Source organism: Engystomops pustulosus, chromosome 3 (assembly GCF_040894005.1).
Source record: "Engystomops pustulosus chromosome 3, aEngPut4.maternal, whole genome shotgun sequence".
NCBI classification, from domain to species: domain Eukaryota; kingdom Metazoa; phylum Chordata; class Amphibia; order Anura; family Leptodactylidae; genus Engystomops; species Engystomops pustulosus.
This window is the reverse complement of record NC_092413.1, coordinates 128,177,730-128,205,042: the sequence shown is the minus strand read 5'-3', so window position 1 is coordinate 128,205,042 and position 27,313 is coordinate 128,177,730. Positions and strand designations below refer to the sequence as shown.

At 39.6% G+C, this 27,313-nt stretch overlaps 1 protein-coding gene across 2 annotated transcripts in view; it reads right to left on the bottom strand.

Moving 5' to 3' along the window:
* Positions 1–13,798: 13,798 nt before the first annotated feature.
* The window catches only part of PHIP (pleckstrin homology domain interacting protein), a 68,931-nt gene continuing 55,416 nt past the window's right edge, over positions 13,799–27,313 (bottom strand). The window contains exons 29-40 of one of the 2 annotated variants that reach the window (XM_072142079.1): positions 26,869–26,930; positions 26,541–26,696; positions 26,314–26,434; positions 26,072–26,197; positions 23,324–23,396; positions 22,850–22,900; positions 18,728–18,877; positions 17,156–17,308; positions 16,838–17,004; positions 16,488–16,741; positions 16,085–16,246; positions 13,799–16,009 (exon numbers count right to left, since the gene is read on the bottom strand). In XM_072142079.1, the coding sequence (XP_071998180.1) occupies positions 15,285–16,009; positions 16,085–16,246; positions 16,488–16,741; positions 16,838–17,004; positions 17,156–17,308; positions 18,728–18,877; positions 22,850–22,900; positions 23,324–23,396; positions 26,072–26,197; positions 26,314–26,434; positions 26,541–26,696; positions 26,869–26,930 (2,200 nt within the window). In that variant the 3' untranslated portion in view covers positions 13,799–15,284. The remainder of the gene's footprint in view (positions 16,010–16,084; positions 16,247–16,487; positions 16,742–16,837; positions 17,005–17,155; positions 17,309–18,727; positions 18,878–22,849; positions 22,901–23,323; positions 23,397–26,071; positions 26,198–26,313; positions 26,435–26,540; positions 26,697–26,868; positions 26,931–27,313) is intronic. The other variant, XM_072142080.1, reaches the window with a different exon arrangement.

Sequence of the window (27,313 nt, the reverse complement as noted above, 5' to 3'; positions counted from 1 at the left end):
TCTTTGTGAGGCCAGAAATTGAATTGATGAGGACCCAGTCAAATAACTCATCCACGATTTGCCTATTGGTATTACAGATGTGAAAAAAAACATACTAACACAGGCATCACGTCCACATTTTTTTTGCATATGCACATATGCCCGTCTAAATGAGAGCTTTTTTTTTTTTTTTTATATATATACATTTTTATTAATGTAATTTTACTCTAATATCCTTATAAAAAAGAATAAAGTAATGACTTAAAGAGAGATCTCTGAGATGTCCTGTGTCTCCATGGCAGCTTGAGTGTGGAGGTTGTGGGTTCAAATCCCAGGTTGGGCAAAAGATTATTTAATTGCATAATTTAGAGCCTTGTGTCTGAGGAAGCCCTGGGAGATGTAGAGACACCATATATGGACAGATGGTGATATTTCCCTGATGACATGGTCCCTTCTCTGCCTTTAACCCCTGCCCGATGTCTGCTCTATTCCTCTGCAGACAGGTACAAGGAGTCTGTACAACAGTAGAAGTTTTTCAGTACCGCAAGTAACACAAACCCAGTATTGAACCATTCTGACTTTGAATGTACCGCAAAAGTATATCAAAGCATCGTGCAACCCTACTTTGGAACACTTAGGAGCTTTTTTCCTAGGTTCTGTACATTTGCACTGTCTTTCAGGAGATGGGATTGTTTGAAATTTCCAACAACCTCACAAAAATGTTGACACATGTTCTTTGGGCTCTAAAAACAAATATTTAAAGTTTCTGCAAATAAACGATAGTTTAGCTCCAATTTCCTTTTTATTTTCACAAGATTTTAACGGAAAAAGGACATCTGAAAAGAAAACTTTTCAGGTGTCATGTTGTATTTGCAGATTCCCTGAGGCAACCCAAAAAGTGACCCAATTTTGTAAACTAAGCTCTTCAAGGGACTTAGAAGGGAGCATTTTGATGACACAAATATTTTCTAGAGTATGAAAATGAAAAAATATAAATCCTACACCTACAAAAAATTGAAGAACTTACAGCAGAAAATTTTAAAACGATAAATATTTAAAAGCATGGGCCCGTGGATCTCATTAAAAGAGTCTCCAAGACAGCTCACCATAACAGAATAATCCTAAGAAGAAATTCCTTCTTAACGTAGAACAGGTTGATCAAACGGCATATACTAACTAGCGCAGAGGGGTTATGGAGAGCGGCGCTCTCCCCAACACTGCCATGTTAACGCCGCCAGTTTGGTTTCTGACGAGCTGTCTGTAATGAGGCACACAATCAATTTTGTTGTATTTAGCATATAATATGTAGTGTCACACATGTGTGGATCAGATGGACAATTTGCAGAGCAGGCTGCCGTACTGTCACAGCAATGGCCACTACAGCCAAAAAATGCATCCGTGGCTGACCTGGTGTGACAGCTTATCCAGTAGGAATTGGACACAAGAATGGAGAGCAGCATAAATCTAAATGTGGGGAGTTGATAATCTTCTGTAACCGCAAAGACATCTACAAGTGGTGTGCAAAATAATATTTAGAGGCTGGAGCCAACTCTGTCTACTTGATTAGCAGAACCCGAACTGTGTTCAGACTTCTGAGTGAAGGTTTATATTCTGCTAGACCATTTTTTAAAAAGACACATATTACTTGTGTCAGAGTTTCCACGCCCCAAACATGCCCCTTTTCAAGTAGAGTCGTAAGAGGTGGAAATTAATGGCACGCCTGCTTTGCTTGGACTCCTGTATATTCTGCCAAGCCTGCCTTGGACCACCATGTTTTCTGTCAAGCCTACCTTGATTGGACCACTGTGTTTCCTGCCAAGCCTGCGATAGTTGGACTCTATTGTATCCTGCTTTGGGCCATCGTGTTTCCTGCCAAGCCTACCTTACTTGGACCACAGTGTTTCCTGCCAAACCTGCACTTCTTGGACTCCTTTGTATCCTGCCTTGGACCATCGTGTTTCCTGCCAAGCCTGCCTTTCTTGGACCACCGTGTTTCTTGCCGAGCCTGTTTTGCTTGGACCACTGTGTTTCCTGCCAAGCCTGCCTTGCTTGGATTCTTTTGTTTCCTGCCAAGCCTACCTTTCTTGGACTCCTGTATCTTGCTAAGCCTGCTTTGGACCGCCATATTTCCTGCCAAGCTGGCCTTGTTTGGACCCCCGCTTGCTTGTTTTATTAATAAATCTTTGTATTTAAAAAAACTGTTACTTAATAACATTAGTAAACAAACAACATCATGAAAACCAAGGACCACAGAAAAGATCTCGGGGATAAAATGTATTGCTAAGTCAGGTTTAAAGAAAAAAAATAGCAAACTCTAAACATCTCACCAAGCACTGTTAAGTCAGTTATAAATATTAGGAGTGTGACACACCATTTAACCTAATATCTACCTATACTAGCAGCTCAGAAAAGCCAGGGCACTAATTCAAGAAGTAGACAAGATTCCCAAATTCACTCTGGGGGAACTGTAATCATGTACTGCCCAGGTGTGAGAAAAAGGGCAACTATACTGCTCAAAAAAAAATAAGACTTATACAATCAACTTGTCCAGTTATGAATCAACGTTGATTGTGAATCAATTTCTCCTGCTATTGTGCAGATGGTAGGTAAAAAAGGAATGGTTTTGTAGGTGGTGACCATAGACTATTTATCTGTTGTCATCATGAAGTTACATCCCTTGCTCCCTTTTTGGGTTAGATCATGGTTTTGACAGGCATATGTATACAGGCAGAGTGTTTACAGCCATACACCATTGTTTTGATTATAATGATATTATTATCTTTTGTAAGTGGTCAAGTTTCTGGTATGGATATCCAGATATATGGTAATTACAGTGGATAATCATTCAGTTTGGCCAAGTCACCCTGCAGCCTATGAACATCCTCCATAGACTGTATTACACTACACAGCTTGGTGTCATCTGCAAAAATAGACAGTGCTATTAATTCCTTCCTCTATAGCATTAATAAATATATTATATAATAGTGGGCCAAGCACAGAACCCTGCGGTACACCACTTCTAACTGGTGACCATTCCGAGTAGGAATCATTGACCACAACTCTCTGGATACGATCCTTCAGCCAGTTCTCAATCCAATTGCAAATGATTTCTGACTAACCAATAGGCCTTATTTTACCCATCAGGCGTCTATGAGGGACAGTGTCAAATGCCTTTGCAAAGTCCAAGAGCACAATATCCCGTCAGATTTATACTTTTTAAATGCCCTCTTTTTCTCATTAATTGCCCTTTTAACTGTAGCTGTAAGCTACGCAGGGTGTAATCTAGCCCATCTATACTTGTTACCTATTGGTGATAGCACATTGTAATGAATGAGGAGGAAAATCCCCATGTACTTGCCATACTGTAGTATGGCAGTATATGATAGGATCGATCAGACAACCTAGGGTTAAAGTACCCTAGGGAGTCTGAAAAATAGTAAAAATAAAAAAAGTTTAAAAAAAATTATAAAAAAAAAAAAAACTAAAAATTCAAATCACCCCCCTTTCCCTAGAACTGACATAAATATAAATAAACAGTAAAAATCATAAACACATTAGGTATCGACGCATCCGAAAATGCCCAATCAAAATATATTAACGGTTTTTCAATGTGTTTAACCCTGTAACGGAAAATAGCGCCTAAAGTTGAAAATGGCACTTTTTTGCCATTTTGAAAAATCGAAAATAAAAATATAAAATAAAAGAGTCCTAAGAATGATATCATTGAAAATATTATGAAATGTCGCAAAAAATGACCACACCACCACTCACAGCTCTGTGCAACAAACTATAAAAAAAAGTTATTAGCGCCAGAAGATGGCAAAATAAAAAAAAAAAACCTATACAAATTTGGTATCCCAGTGATCATACCGACCCAAAGAATAGATTAGACATGTCATTTGGGGCGCACAGTGAAAACCGTAATATCCAAGCCCACAAGAATACTGTGCAAATGCGTTTTTTTCACCATTTTCAGTGCATTTGGAATTTTTTTCCCGCTTCACAGTACATGGCATGGAATATTCAATACCATCACTATGAAGTGCAATTTGTTACGCAGAAAACAAGTCGTCACACAGCTCTTTACGTGTAAAAATAAAAAAGTTATAGATTTTTGAAGGTGGGGAGTGAAAAATGGAAATGAAAAAACAGTAAAGGGCCCGGTCCTTAACCAGTTAATGATGAAAGGGGAAGGGGGTAATATGTAAAGAGTGGCACCTGCGGTGGACATTTCATTAAAAGGGGGCATTTGGGGTGGACATTTCTTTAAAGGGGAGCATCTGCTGTGAACTGAGCAGGCTGACTCTGGAGTGGGTAGGGTACCTGCTGGAGCTATCTATATACTGAAAGAACACGTGCAGGGGCTATCAATATACTGAGTGGGCACATGCATCAGAGTAGGCTCCAGCTTGTCATGGCTTAAAAATGTTTTGGTCAAAAAATAAATTGTGTATATCAATGTGGGAATGGACGCTGATGGGGGCACAAAATTCTTCCAGTCAGGTACCCCAAAATTCCAAGTGGTGGTCCTGCTTACAGGAGATGAACTGTCCAATCAGGAAGAGGACTTATTTACGATTTCTACCAGACATGGTTTATCTCTGCTGAATTCACAGCCAAATGTCTTCAGCTCCATGTAGCACAACTCCACAGGGCGCCTCTGAAAAACCAGTCACCTTATAGTATAATGGATTGTGTTCCTAAATACCATATATTCTGGCGTATAAGACGGCTTTTGAAGACAGAAAAATCTTCTGTCTTCTCTGGGGTCGTCTTATACGCCGGTAATCCCGACCACCCGCCGTGTATTCACAGCGGTGGTCGGGTCGCGCTGCATGGAGAGGGCTCACGGGCTGAGCCCTCTCCATAGCCGGTAAGTCTTTGCTGCATATTGCAGCAAAGGCTTACTGGTAACACCCGCGTTCGGTGCTAGCACCAATCGCGGGTGTTTTCACAGCGTTGGCTGCCGGCAGCCTCAAAAAGATAGCGGCGCATGGGCGATCCGTCTAAATGGTAGCCTAGGGTCTTCCGAAGACCCGAGGCTATTTCGTTTTAACCCCTTCATTACAATGTGCTGATAGCACATTGTAATGAATGAGGAAAATCCCCATATACTGCCATACTGTAGTACCCTAGGGAGTCTGAAAAATAGTATAAATAAAAATATAATTTTTTTTTTTAACTTTTTTTTAATAAAAAACCCTAAAATTTCAAATCACCCCCCTTTCCCTAGAACTGACATAAATATAAATAAACAGTAAAAATCATAAACATCAGGTATCGACGCGTCCGAAAATGCCCGATCTATCAAAATATGATAACGGTTTTTCAATGCGTTTAACCCCGTAACGGAAAATAGCGCCCAAAGTCGAAAATGGCACTTTTTTGCCATTTTGAAAAATAAAAAAAGTGATAAAAAAGTGATAAAAAGGTCGTACAGTCCTAAAAATGATATCATTGAAAATATCAAATTTTGCAAAAAATGACACCACCCACAGCTCCGTACACCAAAGTATAAAAAAGTTATTAGCGCCAGAAATTGGCAAAATCAAAAAAATAATTTTTGTACAGGAGGTTTTCATTTTTGTAAATGTATGAAAACATTCTAAAACCTATACAAATTTGGTATCCCCTTAATCGTACCGACCCAAAGAATAAAGTAGACATGTCATTTGGGGCGCTCAGTGAAAGACGTAATATCCAAGCCCACAAGAAAATGGCGCAAATGCGTTTTTTCACCATTTTCATTGCATTTGGAATTTTTTTCCCCGCTTCTGAGTACATGGTATGGAATATTTAATAAAATAAAAATTTAAGGTACAGTATGGTGACATTTACAGTAAAATGGATGATGATAATGTTGTTGTTATATGCCTTATGTTTATGAGCGACAGTTTTCTGTATACCTGCATGTCATAAGAATTTAAAGGGGTATTCCAGGAATATGAACGTCTGACACAAAAACCCATGATGATATAAATAAATGAATACAACAATACTCAATGTCATTAGTCACAAAACGGAGCATAAATAGTTTGATTTTATGATTCACAACATTTTATGTCCTCTCTAAAGTAGGTGGAGTTATCACCAAGATGGCCGCCACTGGAAAATACAAGTTCCATGATCCTTTAGTTCTCGGTAACTCCTCCTCCCTCTTATGCTCTGCTCCCAGTGATGATGTAACAGGTTTTCTTGCTCTGTTACCATAGTAATGATGTGCAACTGCCATCACCACAACACCGGCCATACTGGATGCACTGCAACCAACCGACTACAGCCAAACATAGTGGTGATCACATGACCTGCCCAGGCAGGTGCAGGACATGTGATGTGGACATGTGACCAGCGGCCATCTTCTGTTCTGCGACGGACCGCGCGGAGGAAATCAACGGACTGATTAAAGGGCCAGTAGCATTTTAATTCTTCATTACATTGTATGTCATCAGTATTTTTCTGCTAAGGGGAGCAAAATTTTAAACAACAACTAATTACATATTAGCTTATATTTTGAGTATGCATTTGCATATGAATTATGCCGATTCCTGGAATACCCCTTTAAATTAAAAAAAGGACCATGTTAAATTCAAATCTGTTTTTTTTTTTAATTTTTACCAGTGTTTTGTATGCGTTGGAAAAGGGGTAGTCTTATACGGCGAATATATCTTAAACTCTATATTTAAAACAGGAAAGTAGAGGGGTCGTCTTATACACCAGGTCGTCTTATACGCCGGAATATACGGTATATATTATCCTCACAACACAACTCAACACACTATTCACCACATAAAACATCCTTTATACAGTCCCCCGAATAAAATATAGTATCTACAGCACCCATAATTTATTATATATACCACGCCCCCGTAACTACAACACCCTGCTAATTTACATACATACCTGATTTATGCATATACAATGTGTCTATTTAGAACAGCCCCCATACACATACTTCCAGATTACATTATATACAGTACTCTGCCAACAGCACACAACCTCCCCCCATTAATGCAGCCCTGCAGGTAGTGCAGCTCATCCAGGATAGCACAGCAATGGAAGCTGTAGCAACATTAAGTGTGTCTGTAAGGACAGTGCCCAGAGCATGGAGCAGATGCCAGGAGACAGACCAGCAGAAACATGGAGTTGCCATGAGGAGGTAATAACCCAGAAGCAGAACCGCTACTTCTTCTTTTGTACAAAAAGAAGAAATACTAGAGCATTGCAAAATGACCTCCGGCAGGCCACTAATATCCATGTGTCTGCTTAAACTGTCAGAAAGAGACTCCATAAGGACCCAACATGAACAAGTTGGTGTGGTGCTTGCAGCCTAACACCATTCACAGTGATTGGCATTTAAAGGAAACCTACCACCACAAATCTACCTATAAAGGTAGATCGGGTGGTAGGTGAATCAATGGGACGTGAGGATAGCCCTTTTAAGGGCTAATCCTCACGTCCCCGCACTGTTTTATAAACTTTTATTACCCTAATATGTTAATTTACTTATGCGGCTACTGGGGCGTGGAGTAGCCGCATCTGAGGTTACACGAGGCGGCTACTCCACGCCCCGGTAGCCACATTACCCCTCCTACTCACCATGTTCGGCGCGCAGCTGCTCGTAGCTGCGCGCCCTCGTCCGCCGATCCTGCCGTCTGCGCATGCGCAGAACAGCAGGCCCGCGCCTGCGCAGCCCCGGCTTCTGAGCAGTGACCGCGCAGGCGCGGGCCTGCTGTTCTGCGCATGCGCAGACGGCAGGATCGGCGGACGAGGGCGCGCAGCTACGAGCAGCTGCGCGCCGAACATGGTGAGTAGGAGGGGTAATGTGGCTACCGGGGCGTGGAGTAGCCGCCTCGTGTAACCTCAGATGCGGCTACTCCACGCCCCAGTAGCCGCATAAGTAAATTAACATATTAGGGTAATAAAAGTTTATAAAACAGTGCGGGGACGTGAGGATTAGCCCTTAAAAGGGCTATCCTCACGTCCCATTGATTCACCTACCACCCGATCTACCTTTATAGGTAGATTTGTGGTGGTAGGTGCCCTTTAAGAGTGCACCAGAATTGGAAGATCTTGCCACCCTGTGGTCTTCACAGATTCCCACTGAGCACATGAGTCTGGAGGAGCGTGGACAACTTTCTGCTGCCGTCAATGTCCACCAGCTTCACCAGTTTGGCAGTGGCTCAATAACAGTGTTGGTACGCATTTCTTTTGAGGGCCGCACTGCCCTCCATATGTTGGCCAGAGATATACTGGTCATAAACCAGGAAGAGATTCTCAGACCCCCTCTGAGACCATATGCAGGTACAGTGGGCCCTCATGTGGCTGTAGTGTGTCATCAGTTCCTCCATTAATCCTATGGACTGGCCTGTCCTTTCCCCAGAACTGAATCCAATCAACACATCATGCCTTGTTCTATCCATCAATGCTACATTGTGCCACAGAATGTCCAGGAGTTGACTGATGTTTTAATCCAGGTCTGGGAGGAGAGCCACTGCCTCATCAGAAGCACACCCAGGCATTGCAAGGAGGTCATATAGGCAATTTGATTTCAAATTTCAAATCCAGACCTCCATGGGATTTTAATTTTCATCGAACATTTTTATGTTTTATTGCGCTCAATGCATTCCACTAAGTAATAAATATAGAATTGCAACTAAATATTTAAATTCATTGAAATCTAGGATGAGGAATTTATTGTTTATGAGCAGTTTATTATCTGGCTTTCATGGAAGAGTGACAACAACGCAGCCATTTTTTTTTAAAGTCAAGCCATAAGAAGTCCCACTTTTAAAAAGCAATACAGGGGACACAGCAAGCATTTGGAAGAAGTCAGATTATACCAGAGCACCTGGTCTAAATGCCAAATTCTACTTGTGAAGGAAAGCCAACACAGTACATCACCCTGAACACACAATGAAGCATGGCGGTGAAAGCATCATGCTATGGGAATGCTTTGCTTCAGCAAGGAATGGAAAAGATGGTCAGATTTGATAGGAACATGAATGTACTGCAAATACTGGGCAAGTTTGGTGGAAAAGAAGCTTCAAAAGATATAGGACTAGAACTAGATTTACTAAGCAGAAGGACAACAGCCCTAAACATATATTCAAAGCTACAATGTAATAGTTTAAATCAAAGCATAATTTTGTGTTATAATAACCCAGTCAAAGTCCAGATCTAAAGCCGATGAATATGATTAAGTGCAGCCTGTGAAAACAAGTGTGTATGACACAGACTTCACATCTTGCACAGAAGGCTTTGCCCGGGATAGTAAATAACTGCTCTTAGCTACAATAAAATAGAATGGGTTGACAAAATATATTTTTATATGTAACTATAGACTTTTCAGACTGTCTCTGTCGCCGGCAGTCTCTTTCAGTGACTGTTGACTGACTGTCTCAGAGCTCAAGTTTCATTTTTGCACAGCTGTTTATAAAATTACAGCTGATTGGTTTCCATGGGCAACTAGAACAGTTTTACCTCAGACATTTCTGGTAAATATCCCCCCCATCTCTGTATCCCTATCCATTTTACCTCACACATAAGCATCTTATACTCATTGCCTATAGTAACCAATCACAGCTCAGAGTTCATAGTAATGACCTGTGGCAAAACAGCAACCAATCACGGCTCAGTTTCCAACTGCCACAGCAGCAGCAGACAATGACTCCTGTATATGGTGGGTATTAAGTGGGATTTGAAAAGCGTGGGGTAAAATTTTTGGCTCAAAATCTATACACACACACACACACACACACATACACTCAGCTTTATATATTAGATATTTTAAAATATGATTCAAGGACTGTCTGTGAAATGCTGTATTTTTGTTAACAGTGAAGTAGAGAATGTGTTATTTTGTTATCCTGAGTATATTGAAGAAACTTGACTTTGTGGGAATAGTACTTTAAGCCTGTGGCTTAATGACCTTTTTAAAACATTTTTATATGTTGCAAAATGTGGAAGGAGGGGCACTTTGGACATGGGTGCCATTTTTCGCTGAGAATAATGATTATATTTTGATACGCAAGGATATAATTTTTTTGTTTCTATTTAACTTTTTATATATATATATATATATATATATATATATATATATATATATATATTTTGCAGACACCCTAGGATACGTAGGCTGTTTGATTGATACTACCATCCACTGATATACGACAGTATATGGGGATTTTACACATGATCTATTAGAATGTGCCATTGGCACATTGTAACAGATCTTCAGAAACCATACAGCCTCGGTCTTTTATAAGATCGTCACTCCTGATGACCTCACGCTTGTGTTAAAGGATTAACACCTGTGACTGGTGCTGCATGTGGAGTCCTCTCCATACAGCTGCAGCTGACGTGTGATGTATAGCTACATCACACATAGGTAAACTCAGATCCAGGCAATATGAATGTAGTAATCTTCTTAGATTTGTTATCCATGGCCTGGGAGGGGATGGCAGTGTTTCCAGAGCCCCTCATTCATGATTTTTCACAAGCTGTTATGCTAAATTACACAAGCAAAGGAAGGAAGAATGCTCATTGTAACAACTAGTGAAAAGACATCAATGAGAGGCTATGTTAACTGCCCCAGAGCCCATCAGGCTCCTCTTTAGCAATATTTAAAAAGTTAATTTAAGAAGGAAGGAGGCCATTAATAACAAATATAAAAGAGTAAGTGTCCCTGGTTTATCATGCTTGATTTTGATGATAGATTTTCTTTAACCTCTAATTTTTCAGCGTCATATTAGTATTGCGCAGAGCTGCTAAGGCTGTATGAAGAGGGCTCACGGTGTTCTTACAGCTGTTCTTACATGACAAAGCTGAGTGCAAGTTTACGGACACTACTCATCTGCAATTTCAGTGAATGATTAATATGTGCTAAAATGGCTTTCTTTGGTTGAGAGAAGAATGGTACTAAAATACCGAGGGGTCACGGCAGAAAGACTATATAATCTTTTAATATAATTGTGGGGATAAAAGAAAGGAAGACAAGCTTTAAAAAAGTTTACCATGTTGTACTGCTATAAGAAGAAACATTCAGATATACAACAGGGTTTAAAGGAACCGGTCATTTGCAATTGGCTTAATAAACCAATACCAGTTTATTGTCAAGCAATGTCACACCTTCTATTTTTTGTTTCTTTCATGATCCAGTGGTTTGGCATCATCCAGAAAATCAATTTTTAAGTTAAGATGTAAATTAGTCGTAAAAAGTCAAGGAGTCGGAGAGTTTCACATTGAATTCAAGTTGGGTGGCTCGGAGCGCCTCCTCTGTGGTAGACGTGCATCAGACTTCAGGAGATCTGGTTGGTGAGGTCTCTGGATGCAAGACCATCAAATTAGAGTGAAGGTGGCTTTCTACTTCAGTGTTAAAATCTCTGTTACAACCAATTTACATTTCTTTTCAAAGTTGATTTTCTGGGTGATGTCATTGGGAAGACAAATTTTGGCATTGGTTACGTTTGCTAACATGGTTTTAAGTCAATATGGTGCATCAATCAGAAAGTAGGGAGGGATAGAAAATATAACGGAGTTTCTCTTAAACCATTCCAGTTTTGGAATCTGCAGCAATGTCTTTATAAGCGAGAGCAGGAACCAGAGACCCTAGTGAGACGGGAGATATGGTTTATTACCGCTTCTCCCTTCTCCGTTCCTCACAACAGCGCACTGAAGTAGCTCTATAGACTCAGTAATCAGACCCAGTACAACTCTGGTTAACATCACATGTCATAGGTGGTAGTTTCCCCCTGAAAAAAAAAAACTGGAAATGTCCCCCATGAGGTCAAAAAAAGTAAAAATACACACACACACACAAAAAATAATAAATATTCATAATACATTTGCATATATATATTTATACACACACACAGTCAGATGGCAAGTTTGGGCACCACTATTAATCTTAATTTTTAATTATCAAAATTTGCGGTTTTTGCAACAGCTATTTTAGTTTGATATATTTTATAACTGTTGGACACAGTAATATTTCAGGATTGAAATGAGGTTTATTGTACTAACAGAAAATGTACAATATGCATTAAAACAAAATTTGACAGGTGCAAAAGTATAGGCACCTCAACAGAAAATTGACATTAATATTTAGTAGATCTTCCTTTTGCAAAAATAACCGCCTCTATTCGCTTCCTGTAGCTTTTAATGAGATCCTGGATGAAGGTATTTTTGACCATTCCTCTTTACAAAACACTTCCAGTTCAGGCAAGTTTGATGGTGGCCGAGCATGGACAGCCCGCTTCACATCATCCCACAGATGATCAATGATATTCAGGTCTGGGGACTGGGATGGCCATTCCAGAAGATTGTAATTGTTCCTCTGCATGAATGCCTGGGTAGAGCGGCGTTTTGGATCATTGTCTTGCTGAAATATCCATCCCCGGCGTAACTTCAACTCCATCACTGATTCTTCAACATTATTCTCAAGAATCTGCCGATATTGAGAGCAATCCATACAACCCTTAACTTTAACAAGATTCCTGGTGCCGGCATTGGCCACACACCCCCAAAGCATGATGGAACCTCCACCAAATTTTACAGTGGGTAGTGAGTGTTTTTTTTTTTTTTGGAATGCTGTGTTTTTTTGGCCACCATGCATAACACCTTTTTGTATGACCAAAACAACTCAATGTTTGTTTCATCAGTCCACAAAACCTTCTTCCAAAATGAAACTGGCTTGTCCAAATGTGCTTTTGCATACCTCAGGTGACTCTGTTTGTGGTGTGCTTGCAGAAACGGCTTCTTTCGCATCACTCTCCCATACAGCGTCTCCTTGTGCAAAGTGCGCTTTATTGTTGACTGATGCACAGTGATGCCATCTGCAGCAAGATGATGCTGCAGGTCTTTGGAGGTGGTCTGTGGATTGTCCTTGACTGTTCTCACCATTCTTCTTCTCTGCCTTTCTGATATTCTTCTCTTGGCCTGCCACTTCTGGGCTTAACAAGAACCGACCCTGCTCTTCCATTTCCTTACCATGTTCCTCACAGTGGAAACTGACAGGTTGAATCTCTAAAACAGCTTTTTGTATCCTTCCCCTGAACAACTATGTTGAACAATCTTTATTTTCAGATCATTTGAGATTTTTTTTGAGGAGCTCATGATGTCACTCCTCAGAGGAGATTCAAATAGGAGAACAACTTATAAGTGGCCACCTTAAATACCTTTTCTCATGATAGGATACACCTGGCTATGAAGTTTAAAGCTCAATGAGGTTACCAAACCAATTTAGAGCTTCAGTAAGTCAGTATAAAGTGGTTAGTAGTATTCAAATCAAGCAAATATTAAGGGTACCCATACTTTTGCACATATCAAATTTAGTTTTAATGCATATTGCACATTTCTGTAAGTACAATGAACATTTCAATCCTGAAATATTACTATGTCCATCGGTTATTAGATATATCAAACTGAAATAGCTGTTGCAAAAACTCCAATTATGATAACTAAAAATGATTAAGATTAATAGGGGTGCCCCAACTTTTTCATATGACTGTATATATATCCCCTGCTTCACTACAAAAACACAGCCATAGTCGCATTGTTTGTCTGAGACTATACATATTATGTATCAAAATGACCGAAACAAAATAGGGAATTCATTAATGTTCATTTTGAGCTAATTTGAAAATGAAAAAAAAAATATGTATTATAAAATGACAAAAGAGTCATAAGAGCCTTTTCAGGCCACGTCACCAAGGGGTTAAGTTTAGTTTTTCAAAATAATAAATAGCACAATGTCAACCCTGTGCAATCATCCGATGTTAACAGGAAATACTCCATATGAATTCACAGTTAGCAAAACAGAAAAGTTGTAAAACATTTACTAAACAATCTCTCTTTTATACAGAACATGATCATTTCCATAAAACATTTTAAAGCTGCAGTGTATGATAAATGAGCAAGAGTGTTCCTTATCTGACAACAGAATACAGTTTAATACATTTACTTAAAATAGAAGGAATTGTAATATACATTGTTTAGAGGAAAAAATACAAGGCACACAGATTAAGTTATCATTTTCTGAAACCTTATTTACTTGCCAGTGTGGTATGAACTCAGGGAAAAGCATTACCAAAAATAAAACAGTGTGCATTGACATTACATTATAAAATCAAACTACCCAGCATTTAGAGTTAAACTACACAGTGACATTTTAAAATTAGTTTGTTTTTTAATCTAAGTGTTCCTAAAAAATCATGTAAAAGTTTTGATACTTGGATTATAAATGTGTAACATGTAAAATGCAATTTTACACATACTAGTATACACATATGTACATTTTTTACTATGTACACATTGTTGCAGTTAAACATGTGAAAATAAACAAACATGGTTATTTACCAACAATTTAGTACAATCTCAAACCCCAAAATGCTCACAATACTGATCATCACAATATGTTGCCAGTCAGTATCAAAAGTTTTGCCCATATGAAGTATTCATGGAGGCTGTAGTCCTCTGTTCTTGCTCCTGTATATTCAGGAATGATAACTGCAACTTGTGTTTTATAGAACGCAAAAACTTCTAGGCAACATTAGGATACCCATAAACCAGTAATTCCAAAAGTCACATTAGTTGGACATTCCCAGAGGGTGGGAAACACCAGAAATATATAAAATATATATATATTTATATAGACTGTCCCATTAAACTTTTAAGCTATGACATTTTAACAAAACAGAAAGTGAGCACAGCTTACACTATCTTCAATGCAATATACAAGTTCTGTTATATACAGAGATTGTGCGCAATTCTAACTGCATTCAGTCTCAGTCTTTGGCACACTAATCTGATTTATTGATTGGTACTAGAATAGAGGTCTGAAAAATTAGACACAAATGAAATATCTTCCAATGTGGATATATGTATATATCAATATACACTGGACTATGTATATAAATATATGAGTTTTACTGCCTATGTACAGGATAATGCACAAAGCCTGGAATAGAATGGAGTAGGTAACACTTGTCAATTATATTTCACTTAGAATAATATTCCCTTATATGTCAAATATGTACCAAACAATAGGCTTTTTAACATATGTGCAGAACCCAAAAATGCATTTACAGGTTTGGTGTATAAATTTATGGTATTTGTCCTGCCTGATCTTTCTTAGGCTTATATCTACACATACTGAAATGCTTACATGTTATTCATAGGCAATAAATAGCAAACTTTTAAAAGAAGAAAATAAAACACCAATGAAAATGTCCCCTTCTTCTGAGGGGAGCTTTGAGTCAGTTATAGCAGCAAAAAAGTAGATATACATCAGTAAAGCTGCACTACCTTTACCAGCCTATTAAATTTGCTTTTGCCTTCTCTGTTAATTTCCGTACCCTTCCTCTACTCGAAGTTCCAAAAGTCAAAGAAGTGTCTTCAAACAGCAGCTGTCTTTGCTCTTCTTCAGAGTCTTCTTCATTGTAAAATGCAGTTCTTCTTCCTTGATTTCTAGTTCTCATTTGAGATTCAGAATGATCCAGTTCGTCTGAAGTGTCTGGTAAATCGTCCGTAGATTCTTCAGGCTTTTTACATTTACTTCTTGTTTGTATTTTAGCACTTTCTCGCTCTGGCTTGGCTTGAGTTGGTGCAGGCGGAGGAGAGGGAGGTGGAGGAGCAGGAGCAGTTTCCACAGATAGTTCAGGTTTTACTTTTGGTTTTCTCCCCCTTCGTTTTTTCGGTACCTCATTTTCACTTTTAATGGCCATTCCTGTCTGAGAGTTACAAATGAAGGAAGCGGGCTGCTCTTTAATCTTTTTTTCTGGTGATACAAGTGTGTTAGGGATTTGAGGTACAATTTGAGATTGATCTTCATTTCTAGGATACTTTGGTTTTCGCCCTCTTTTCTTGGGTACTACCTGAACTTCAGCTTTGTTGGAGTCCCCGTTACTTGCGGCGTTAATTACAACTACCTTTGGTTTACGGCCAGGACGTCCTTTCACAGCTGGCTTGCTTGGTAGGTTGCTGTGTCCATTAACTTGAACACCTGATGGTGCCACAATCTCTTTCCTTTCGGCTGTAAAATAAATAAATTAATACTTACTGTTGTCTCAAAATATAGACATTAGAACAATTTGGTAGTCTAACCAACCTTGAGAAGGACTGGACAGGCCCTTCATCCTGCGCTTCAACGGTTTCTCTTTATCCAAAGTGTCTTTGGGTAAAACATTCTTTGACACCAGGCTGTTGGTTGGCGGGCTGATATTGTTGGCAGCAGTCTGACCTCTGGCGTATTTCGTAGAGTTTTCAGATACTAATAATAGACAGATAATAAAATAGGCAAATAATCAAAGATGAACAATGAAATGCTTGTATTGTTTTGCAAGTGTAGCGCAAAACAAGATAGATATATTTAAAAAATAAATATTAATAGCCCCTTACATGCAAAGTCTCTGACTTGAGAAACTTTATTTACACATATTCCTAACAATAATTTCTGTCAAATACAACTTTCAGAGTCTTGAGAGACAGACAGATATGTTACCCATGACTACCTGTCCTTCCGGGAGTGACAGTATTTGTGGGTTTCAGAGGCAGAAGCTTTGGTGTAGAAGATGATGTAGAAGGTTGACTAGGAGGAGTAGGTTCTATGTGACGCTTGTAGCTCCTTGTTCGAGTCATACTACTTGATTCTGAACCCTTTCCATTCATCTGTGCGGTTACTTTTTGAGGTGCTGATCGGGAAGGTACTGACACAGGGCTTTCTTGTTTTTGCTGATGTCTCACATATTTCCTTTTCCGTTCAGGGCTTCAAATTTTAAAAAGATAAATAAAAATAAAATCAAAAAAATGTAAAAGATGTTTAGCATCATATTGGCATTTTTTAAAAAGTTCCATGTACTACCTGGAGGCTGCACTACTACTACTGGAAGAACTGCTTCGATTCCTTTTCTTTCTGTGCTTTGTTATTGCATTCCGTTGGTGGAATTTGATAGCGGACTGATAGTCTGATAAAATAGTGCTGGCACGCTCCTCAAAGAAAGCAGAGAGCCGCAGGCTCATGCTATAGATCTAAAAGAATTGAAGAGGTTAAATAAGTGTGCTTACTTTACATACTACGTTACAAACAGAATAATATCTCCATAGTTTTACATCCATTAATGTGAATTTGGAGAATTTTGAGTTAAATTCAATAGTAAAAGTATATGAAAAGTTGGCGCACCTTTGATCTTTTGCTTGGTGTATAAGCCTTAGAGTTGCTAAAAATCAACCTTACATCTTTGCAAAGCTCAGTAGGGGAATCATAACTACCAGCTTCCAATTTCTCTCTAACTGTTCCAAAATCCATTGGAGTGTCAATAATATCTCGATAGTCCTAAAGATAAAAATATCAAAACCAAATAGTCAGTATTAGAACAAAATAACTACTATAATTAGCAGAGAAGTCATTTATTATATGTGAAATGAAAGTAATATAGGAACTAGAATGAAGAGTCAGATTTTTCTGGCAATGAAAAATCTCTGTGCATACAAAATTAGCAATTAATTTTTTTTCAAAGATGCCCAATATGTATTGATATTTGTGTGCTCATCTGTGCAGCATAATGCCATATAGTGAATGAACGTACATGTAGGTTGTAATGCCTTGATGGATTTATGAAGAGGGCTCACAGGTTGAACCTACTTCATTCATGGTGGGTGTTGGTTGCATTATGCAGAAAACACCCACTGCTGACACCCGCAATGGATGCTGGTACCGATTGTGGGTGTTAATCATCTTGGATGGGATCGTCGCTCCTGTTGACTTCATCGGGGGGCAACTATCCATTCCTATGGTGGTTTGTACGAGACTCTAGGACCTATCATTCAGCAGGATCTATTGCATTGTATGGTAGGTGCGATAATAGCCCTAGGGTTAAAGTACCCTTGGGGTCTAAACAGTAGTAGGTATAAAATATAAAAAATAATTATAAAAAAAAAAAAAACACTTGCCTCTCGCGCTCCTCTTCACCCTGAGGCGGGTGCGTGCGGCAGAGAGCATAGACATGCCTCTGCCTGCTTTGCCGGGAATCTGATAACAAACACATTTTCCCCCCCAATTTTCATATACCAGCGGACTTCAGCCGCTAGGCTGTGGACCGAGATTTTACGGCCAGGTCCTGGGCCCCACAGTTGAGGACGGTTGCCCTAAAGGACACCATGTGATCCCGCAACTAATAATGTAGGGACCACCTACAACGAGGTCACCGTGAAGTTCTGTAAATATAGCCTAGTGGCAATAGATGTGCGGTGGATGTGCGGTCCAGTTCTTTTTTCTCCTGCCAATGTTGCCTTTAACCCTAAGGGGTCGGATCGCTCCTATCATATACTGCAATACTACAGTATTACAGTATATGGAAAATATGCTACAGATGTACCCCCGGCAAACTATTATTGAGCTTGCCAAATGACAGGCTCTGTCTGGAGTCTTCTAAAGACGCGTGGGTACCCAAAATGGTGATGCCCAAGTGCCGACGGCGGGTAAATGATGGTGTCAGTGGTGGGTGTTTGCTGCATAATGCACACACCCACCATGTATGAAGCGCCCTCTTTAGATATCCTTAACGCCATTATGACGTACATGTAGTTATAATGCATTAAGACGTCAAAACGGCACAAGACAGACAGACTTTGTTAAGTTACATATGGAATGAAATTGATATTTTGTAGATAAATCAGCAATTTTAAAAACAAAAAGGGAAAAAAGGTATTTCATTCCATACCTATAGGGTGCTATAAATTAAGTGGCACTTACTGAATACTCTATTAGATCCACTGGTTGTCTGAAAGGCTCAGAATCTTCACACTGGAAGATCAGATTTAACAGCTCCTGGCACTGCTTCTTCCAAGACTGCAAATCATAAGTGTGTGCCCTGCTTCGTAGTTTGCGCCTTGGCTGGTATTCCTGAAATAAGATAGCATGAAACTGTAACATGTATCCCTATAATAACCTAAGTGATTTTTTATTTTTTGGTTTATTGATGTCTTATTCGTGGGTTTTTCCCTACGAAAGAAAATTCTAAACTTTCAATCCCTTAATGATATTTACACAAAGATTACCCTTACTTTACAATTTTATTCATTTTTATTGCAGTTATAGCTCCTATCACTCCCTAGGCTGCTCAGTGCAAAATCCCAGAGTGTGGGCAGGGACTCCCTAAGCCAGTGCTGGCAAACATATGGCACGGGTGCCAGAGGCGGCACTCGGAGCCCTTTTTGTGGGCACCCGAGCCATCGCCCCAGCACACCAGACAAGACTCAAACAATCTTCCTGCAGTTCCAAGCAACTTAAAAGATGCTGCTTTCAGTCATATTTTGAAACTGACTTCCTTACTTGGGACTGTAGGAAGAAAGAGAATTAGACAAGGTCGAATTATTTTTGGAGGACCTCCCGCTGGCCCCACGATTCTCTGTGTACAGAGGGAAACTGGAAAGAAGCTAAAATTATGAAAATTTTCCATCTTTCTACTGTGTTGCTATCCTTAGAGGCCAATATGCTTGAAAGTTGTTGAACAGGAAGCAACAAGTTACTGCTTTAATTTTTGGTTGGCACCTCGCGGGTTTTGGGTTGTAGTTTGGGCACTCGGCCTCTAAAAGGTTCGCCATCACTGCCCTAAGCAGACACATTATCATCCATTTAGTTCTGTGACAATGTGGTTGGGTTATCAGGGTACAGGTTTATATACACTTTCATCTGGCTTTTGACACTGACACATAGAAAGAGAGAGAGAGACAAATCAAAGATGATGAGATGCCTATTACACAGAGGCATTACAGACTTTTACACTAACAGCTCTGCTACATATCTGTTCTCAAAGATATGTGCCTGCCTCCTCCTTCCCCCACATCACTTATCTCCTTGTAGCCTCTCTCTCACGATGTGTTGGCAGGAAGTGAGTGTCTGTGAGCTCCATGCTGTGCTGCAGGGGGGCGGGGCTGAAGTGCACCGAGCAGAGACACTAATCTCGGTGTCATACAGAAGTCCAAGATGGCGGCCACCCGACCCTAAAGTCAGAAGTTACAGGGTCATGTCTAGGGGCAACTGAAATTGTGTACACCAGTACTGATAAGAGACAGGTTGGACTTTCGCATATCTGTGAAATGCTGTATTTTTGTTAACTGTGAATTAGAGAATGTGTTATTTTGTTACCCCGAGGTCATATAAGAAACTCGTCTTCATGGGAATACCACTTTAAGATACATCATCAATAAATGTTGGGGGCTCTGCACCAATCAGCTGTTTAGAGAGCCTTACTAGTAGTGTAGATTTGTACAGTGTTAGCCATGGAGAGCAGAAGAAGACTGAAGAAATCAGGCAATACTTTTTTGAGGCTAACTGAGTATATCTGATGGTGAGTTTTCGAGAATACTAGTTCTCTTCATCGGATATGTTGTGCATGAAACAGAAAATTCACACCATTTTATACACACTAGGCAGTGATCATCAAAAGATATTAAAAAAAAAAACTTTAAAAACAGATTGATAAATAAAAGGATATCTTCTTAATGACAGGACGGCAATAAACACACTAAAAACCTGTGAGGTGAGACAAGAGAGCCCTGGCTCTTATCGGCTTGTGGCCTCCAGGTCAGAGGTAGGGGGTTATGAAGCTGGCATGAATGTTAAGACCACTTTGCAAGGTGTTGAATCTCCTCATTAATTTATACTCCCATTCTTTCCTTTCCCTCTGTGTCTTAAAATGTCCCATTAAAATAGTAATCTGCAAATCTTCCAGTGTGGTCCTCTCTGGAGAAATGTGCAGCCACGGGGAGATCTTTCCTTTCATTTTTAATATCAGATTGGTGCGAGTTCATACATTGATGGAGTCTCTGACCTGTTTCCCCAACATAAAGGCCTGTGGTTGGACACTGTTGACACATAAGGTAGACCACATTAAGACCTGCAAGAAAAGATTCCCTTGATCTGATGTACCTGCTGTGATTGAGGTACAGGTACCTGGTCACCTGTGCAAGTGTGCTGGCATGATTTACACTGGCAGGGTGAGGTACCATTTTCTAATGGAGGTCACAGGGCACTCTGGACAAGCAGTTGTTTCAGGTTTGGTGGTTGCTGGAAGGACAGGAGATGAGGGACTGGGAATATTTCTTTTAGTCTTGTATCTTTATGCAGAATCGGTTGGAGTTCCTTGAAAATATGATCTCCAGTTGTGGGCTGTAAGTGACTACTAGGGGTACTCAAGGCCTCCTGTTGGGTCTCCATATATGTGAGTAAATGGTTTTCTTATTTGGTTATTAGTCACTTTTGGTCTGTAGCCCAACTGGAGAAATCCAGACCTGAGCTCCAGGAGGTGTTTTTCCAGATCTTTCTTGTCTGAACAGATCCATTGTACCGTATAGCCTGGCTGTATATGATAGACTGTCTGGTATGTTTAGGGTGGAAGCTGTTCTGTCTGTTGGCTTATGGAATAGTGCTGTGGTTAAGTGGCGGTCTTTAATTTGTATTGTGGTATCCAGAAAGTGTATCTTCTTGTCTGAATAGCTTAGTTTCAGATTGATGTGGGGTGAAAGTTGTTGCAGCCCCCATGGAATTGAAGCAGGGCCTCCTCACCTGATGATCAGAATGTCATCTATATAATTGAGGTAGATCATGGGTTTTGTGGTGCATGTGGATAAGTAAGCAGCTTCCAGTTCAGCCATAAAAAGATTGGCATACTGTGGTGCACACCTTGAACCTATTGATGTTTTCCTACACTATACGTACAGATCCTCTCTAAATGAGAAATAGTTGTGGGTGAGCACAAATTGTATGAGATCTGAGACGAGTTCTGTTGGTAAGTTGTGCTTCTCCATGTGTGCCCAGCATGCTGCTATTCCATCTTTATGGGGGATGTTAGTGTAGAGAGATTCCACATACATGGTGGCCAGAATTGTACAATCAGCAAGTGGGCCTACAGTCTTGAGTTTATTTAAAAGGTCAGTAGTGTCCTGGATGTAGCTAAGAGTACTTCTGACCAGGGGTTTTAGGAGATTTTCCACCCAACCCAAAATACTTTTTGTCAAGGTACCAATGCCAGAAATAAAAGGCCTCCCTGGATTGCCATCTTTGTGGATCTTGGGAAGCATAAAGAAACAGCCTGGCCTGGGATCTCCTGGGATGAGAAGGTTGACCTGGTGTTGCATATCAGTTGAAAATTTCTTGGTCATATCAATTACCGTATATACTCGAGTATAAGCCAACCCGAGTATAAGCCGAAACCCCTAATTTCAACACAAAAAACTGGGAAAACCTATTGACTCGAGTATAAGCCGAGGGTGGGAAATGCATTGGTTACAGCCTCCCAGTATATAGTCTGCCAACCCCTGTAGCATACAGCCTGCCCAGCCCCTGTAGCATACAGCCTGCCCAGCCCCTGCAGTAGGAAAAAAAAATAACACTGTACTCATCTTTCCAACGTCCCCCATAGATCCTCTTCTGTCTCAGACTGTCTCAGACAGAAGAGGACCTATGATGTCAGAAAGGTGAGTTTTGACTTTATTTTTTTAGTTGACTCGAGTATAAGCCGAGTTAGGGTTTTTGAGCTTAAATTTTGTGTTGAAAAACTAGGCTTATACTCGAGTATATAAGGTAGTTGATTCTTGAAGGCCTCTGTGGGGTCACTTTCAAGTTCCCTATAATGAATGGGGTTGGACAGCTCTCTGAAGAAGAGAACTAGAATTCTCGAAAGCTCACCATCAAATATATTCAGTTAGCCTCAAAAAGGTATCGCCCGATTTCTTATTTAGTGAGCTAATAATATGGAAAATAACATTATCTAGAATTGAATTTCAGCTGAATTACAATTGAAAATAATTGAAACAATTGAAAAATCAGGGATACTTTTACTAGCCAGGTTTCCGATTTATCTTTTAACATTACCTTTCTCTTCCTTGTAGATGTTCCAGGCATATCAGCATCTTTCTCTTCCTCCTTTAAGATGTAAAGATAGTCATAAGAATATGGCTTAACAAAACATACAGCATTTGTTGTTGTTTTTTTTTTTTTTTTAATCATTCTCTTTTATTGAGTAAAAATGTGACACAAATATACAATAGTCCAGCCATGTAAAGCACAGTACCTTATACAAATAATTTCCCATGCACGCAGACGTGAGGACACTTTTTTTATTATTAAAAAAGTAATTTAAAAGGACATCTACCACCAGATTACTGATGGTAGACTGTCCTCTTATACGTTCCCCATATGGCCATGGGAATGTTGCCTAAAATTGTATGCATGGTCCTTTTTATTTTCATATCTTTGTTTGTTTTCATCTTCCTTAATTGTTATTTTTCCCCAATTGTGAAACTAGACTGTACCATGTAAAGATTACAAACTACTAAAAAAAATTACCTCATCAGAGTCTGACAAAAGCTTCTTCTTCATGATATTATATTGAGGAATGATGTCATAGCAACTCTGATCCCTGTGTGCAAACAACTATGTTAACAGCCAATATCCAACTGATGTTTTATTTTACATTTTTAAAAATTTCTTTAATACATAATTTAAGTATTTCCTTGAAATTAGCAGAATTATACAATTACACATAAAATCAAAAGAGAATAACATACACCCTCTTTGAATGCTACAATTTTAATTAAAAAATATCTACCGTAATCCCTTAGTGTAAAATACTAAAGAAATAAAACCAATTTAAACCGCAGAAGCAGCAAGAGGAAAGCCAAGTACACCATTACTCTATTGGGTCCAGGATGGGTGGAAGTAGTGCCGAGTAATCCAACAGGGCATGGCACCGGCAGTGTGGAGGACAGTAGCGCCGGAAAAAGGTACACTTTTTTTTTGTTTTACAGAAACCTCCAGGGCACCTTTAAAGGAAACCTACCACTTGTAGTGGCAGGTTTCTGATGGAAATACCGGGCACCAGCTCAGGGTGAGCTGGTGCCGGAGCTTATTTTTGTTAGTGTTTTAAACCGCGGTATCGCGGTTTAAAACACTTTTTAAACTTTATAGCCGGCGCAGGGAGGTACGCGCTCGGCGCTTACCATGCGCGCGGCTACATAGGAAGTGAAGGAGAGCCGCGCGAATGGTAAGCGCCGAGCGCGTACCTCCCTGCGCCGGCTATAAAGTTTAAAAAGTGTTTTAAACCGCGATACCGCGGTTTAAAACACTAACAAAAATAAGCTCCGGCACCAGCTCACCCTGAGCTGGTGCTCGGTATTTCCATCAGAAACCTGCCACTTCAAGTGGTAGGTTTCCTTTAATTTTTTTAATTAACTCAAACAACCCCTTTAATATAATTAATCAATGTCATCCTAATTAAAACCGCTGAAGAAAAACTTAAATCTTTACCTAACTGGAACTTTCTCTTTAAACCCCAATCCCCCCTCCCTCCCAAAGCACACTTTCTTACAGTATGGCCGAATACATACGAGATACGTTCCGGATTGTGTTTCTAGCAGGCAGGGGTCTGGGGATATTTACATTGAAAGTGACAAATCTTGGTTGTAAGATATACATCACCCACAATGGTCACTTCAGTTCCCTAGTTACAGTTCCCAGACTCCCTTCCCCATCCCTACAGCTTCATAGCTGCAGGTAGAATGCTGAAGGAGAAGTGTGCACAGAGGAGCTTTTCACAGTTCATGTAAATATTGACTTTATCTGTAGTTTAATTTTTGAAAGGGATAACACAAGTACATTATATTCACACTATTAACCCTCTCTTTCCCAGAGTAATCATAGAGCTCACTTGCTATCTGAATGTCATATATTGAGTGATATATTGAGGACCTGTCACCCCGAAAAAGACACCCGCCAAATGAGCCCCCCCCCCCCCATCACCCTCTCCCCAGCCAGTTTTTTTTTAAATTTCTGCTTGGAATGTTGGTTTAAACAGATCCAACCTATTACCAAATAAGAGGTCAGATCCTCATATCTTGTGCGCTGCAGTCGGGTTTATTCATAAGGGGGCCTGCAGACACGCCCCTCAGCTGGGACCTATAGGAGAAGAGGGCAGCATCACATATATTGCGTAATCGCTGCCGGCTCTCCGCGATGCGGGTTCACTTAGGGTGGCCCTTACTTTTTAATGCCTTTAATTGCTATATTTTAGAGGTTATGCCAGTCTTAGCATTTCTAGCTAACAATCAGATGTTATTTCAGTTTCCCCGATTTTAGAATTTTATTGGAATAGTTTATATATGTTAGTTTAATGTATATTGTATACAACTACAATATAATGGAATAATATAGTTGCCGTATATTGTCCATATACTGCTCATATAATACAGGCAGTCCCAAAGGCACCCTCAATGATTTTACACCTATGCACGAAAGGTCAGATTTAACTGGGGCGTCTAATAAGTTAACTGCCGAAATCAGTATCTGCACTGCAGATCACAGGCAGTTATCACTCAGTCTGCGAGTTATCCCAATACACATCAAGTCGAACAGAAATATTTGCCAGTTTACATGAAGGGATAAAATTGTGCCACTAGAAATTACAATTTTCCTATAGAAAACAAGTTCTTTAAACGGAAAATGAAAAAAGACGTTTAATGCATTTTAAAAGCAACAAATAAACTTAAAGAAAATGCAATAAAAAGGGAAAAACTGAGTTGCAAAAACAAAAATTGGCCTGGTCCATAAGAGTTAAACTTAAACAAAGCCAAGAGAATTTCTCGAATGGCAATTTCACAGCTCCATCTGGAGTCAAAATCTACTATGGCTCATTTCTTCTTTACTCGTCTTTTCCACAGAATGGGGGAGATTTACTATGCCTTCTCTGACAGATTTCTGATGTAAAAGGAACATAAATCTCTAGAAGTTCTGATGGCTTGCCACGCCACGCCACGCCACGCCACTTTGGGCATGAAGGCCCACCAAAAAACTATAGCAGAAATCTCCACCAGAACGGACAAGGTGGGGGCAATTTTAAGACTGGCATTTCAAACGCTAGCCAGTCAGTCATTTAAAAACGCCAGTCTTCGTAAATTCCACCCAATATCATTTCATAAAACCTGCATGATTTTGCCATTTGGCAATTGTTTTATTGCACCTTCCACAGTGTTACTCTAATAGTCTTATGTAAAGTAAAAGGAAAGTTGTTAGTATAGGGTAAACATTAGGCTCACTTACTTGATAAAGCTCAATAAAATGTCAGTGACAAACTTTGCAGACTTGACAATTGGGCTTCCAGGCTCATTGAATGTGCGTGTGTTATGTTCTATATATCGCACTTCCCACATAAGAGAAGAGACACGCCTGAGAATTAAGAAAAAGGATGTTGCTGAATAAGTGAAGTTTGGCAACATTTTATTCTCTTTCACTGCATTCAATATTTAAAAAAAAAAAAAAACCTTATCGAGTAGAAAATTCACCTGTAAAATCTGTTTTCTAGACGCTCTTTGATTGTACTTAGATCAGTTGGATAGGCCACAACAGTGCTGTATATAGGGTAAGCTTGAAGGTCTACGGGAGCCAGAAAGGCAGCAGCAATATCTAAATATGTAAATTAACAAAGAAAACACATTAGTAGCTTCTGTACTAGTCAACCTTATATTTGACACCTTGGATTTTTCTCAGTGTGAATGAAATTTAGTAATACCTAGAGTCATTAGCTGGTTAATGCCACCAATTATCCTTTCACATTCTTCATCTCTGCTTCTACTTCCCCACTCTCCATCGAGTGGCCTGTATAGTAATGATCGGACTTCCGTTTCAGTTAAAGGTACACTATTACCCAGCTCATCAGGAAACACTGCTAATCCATTAAATAGAATGGAAAAAAATGGACTCAATTAATAGGGTGTAATAAAATACATCAGATCAACTGAATAGACATAGAATAAAAAAAATAGAATAAAATCTTGGCAAAAGCACCACTTGGTACAAATATAATAAAGTTTACAATTTAAACATTTACAAATACAAACCGTTGAGAGGGATAACTTCCATGTCCCAAGGGCTCATCTTCTCTGCGTCACCATTATCCCAACTACATGGGAAAGAAAAAAAAACTGTGGTTTATGACACTACTAACCCATTGCCTACCACCCCAATGTCTATCCTAGCCTTACACAGAAATAGGGGTTTTTTCTTTCTTTTTTTTTTTTTTAACACCTTCCGGTCCGGACATAATGTTCAGGGAGGGTATTTTGTGCTGTACTTTAATTGTTGGTTCAACTAGAGTTCTGGTTCCTAGTGTGGCCCCCTGCAACTGAGTGGTATGAAAATGTGCCCTTTGGACTGATAAAGGTTGTGAACCCTTGGTCTAGAGAGGCCAATGAGTTTCTTATATCTGGTATCCCATTGATCACGTGTTTTATAGACAAGTGTATGAGAAATCAAGACAAAGTCTTTAAATAACGCTTTTATCTT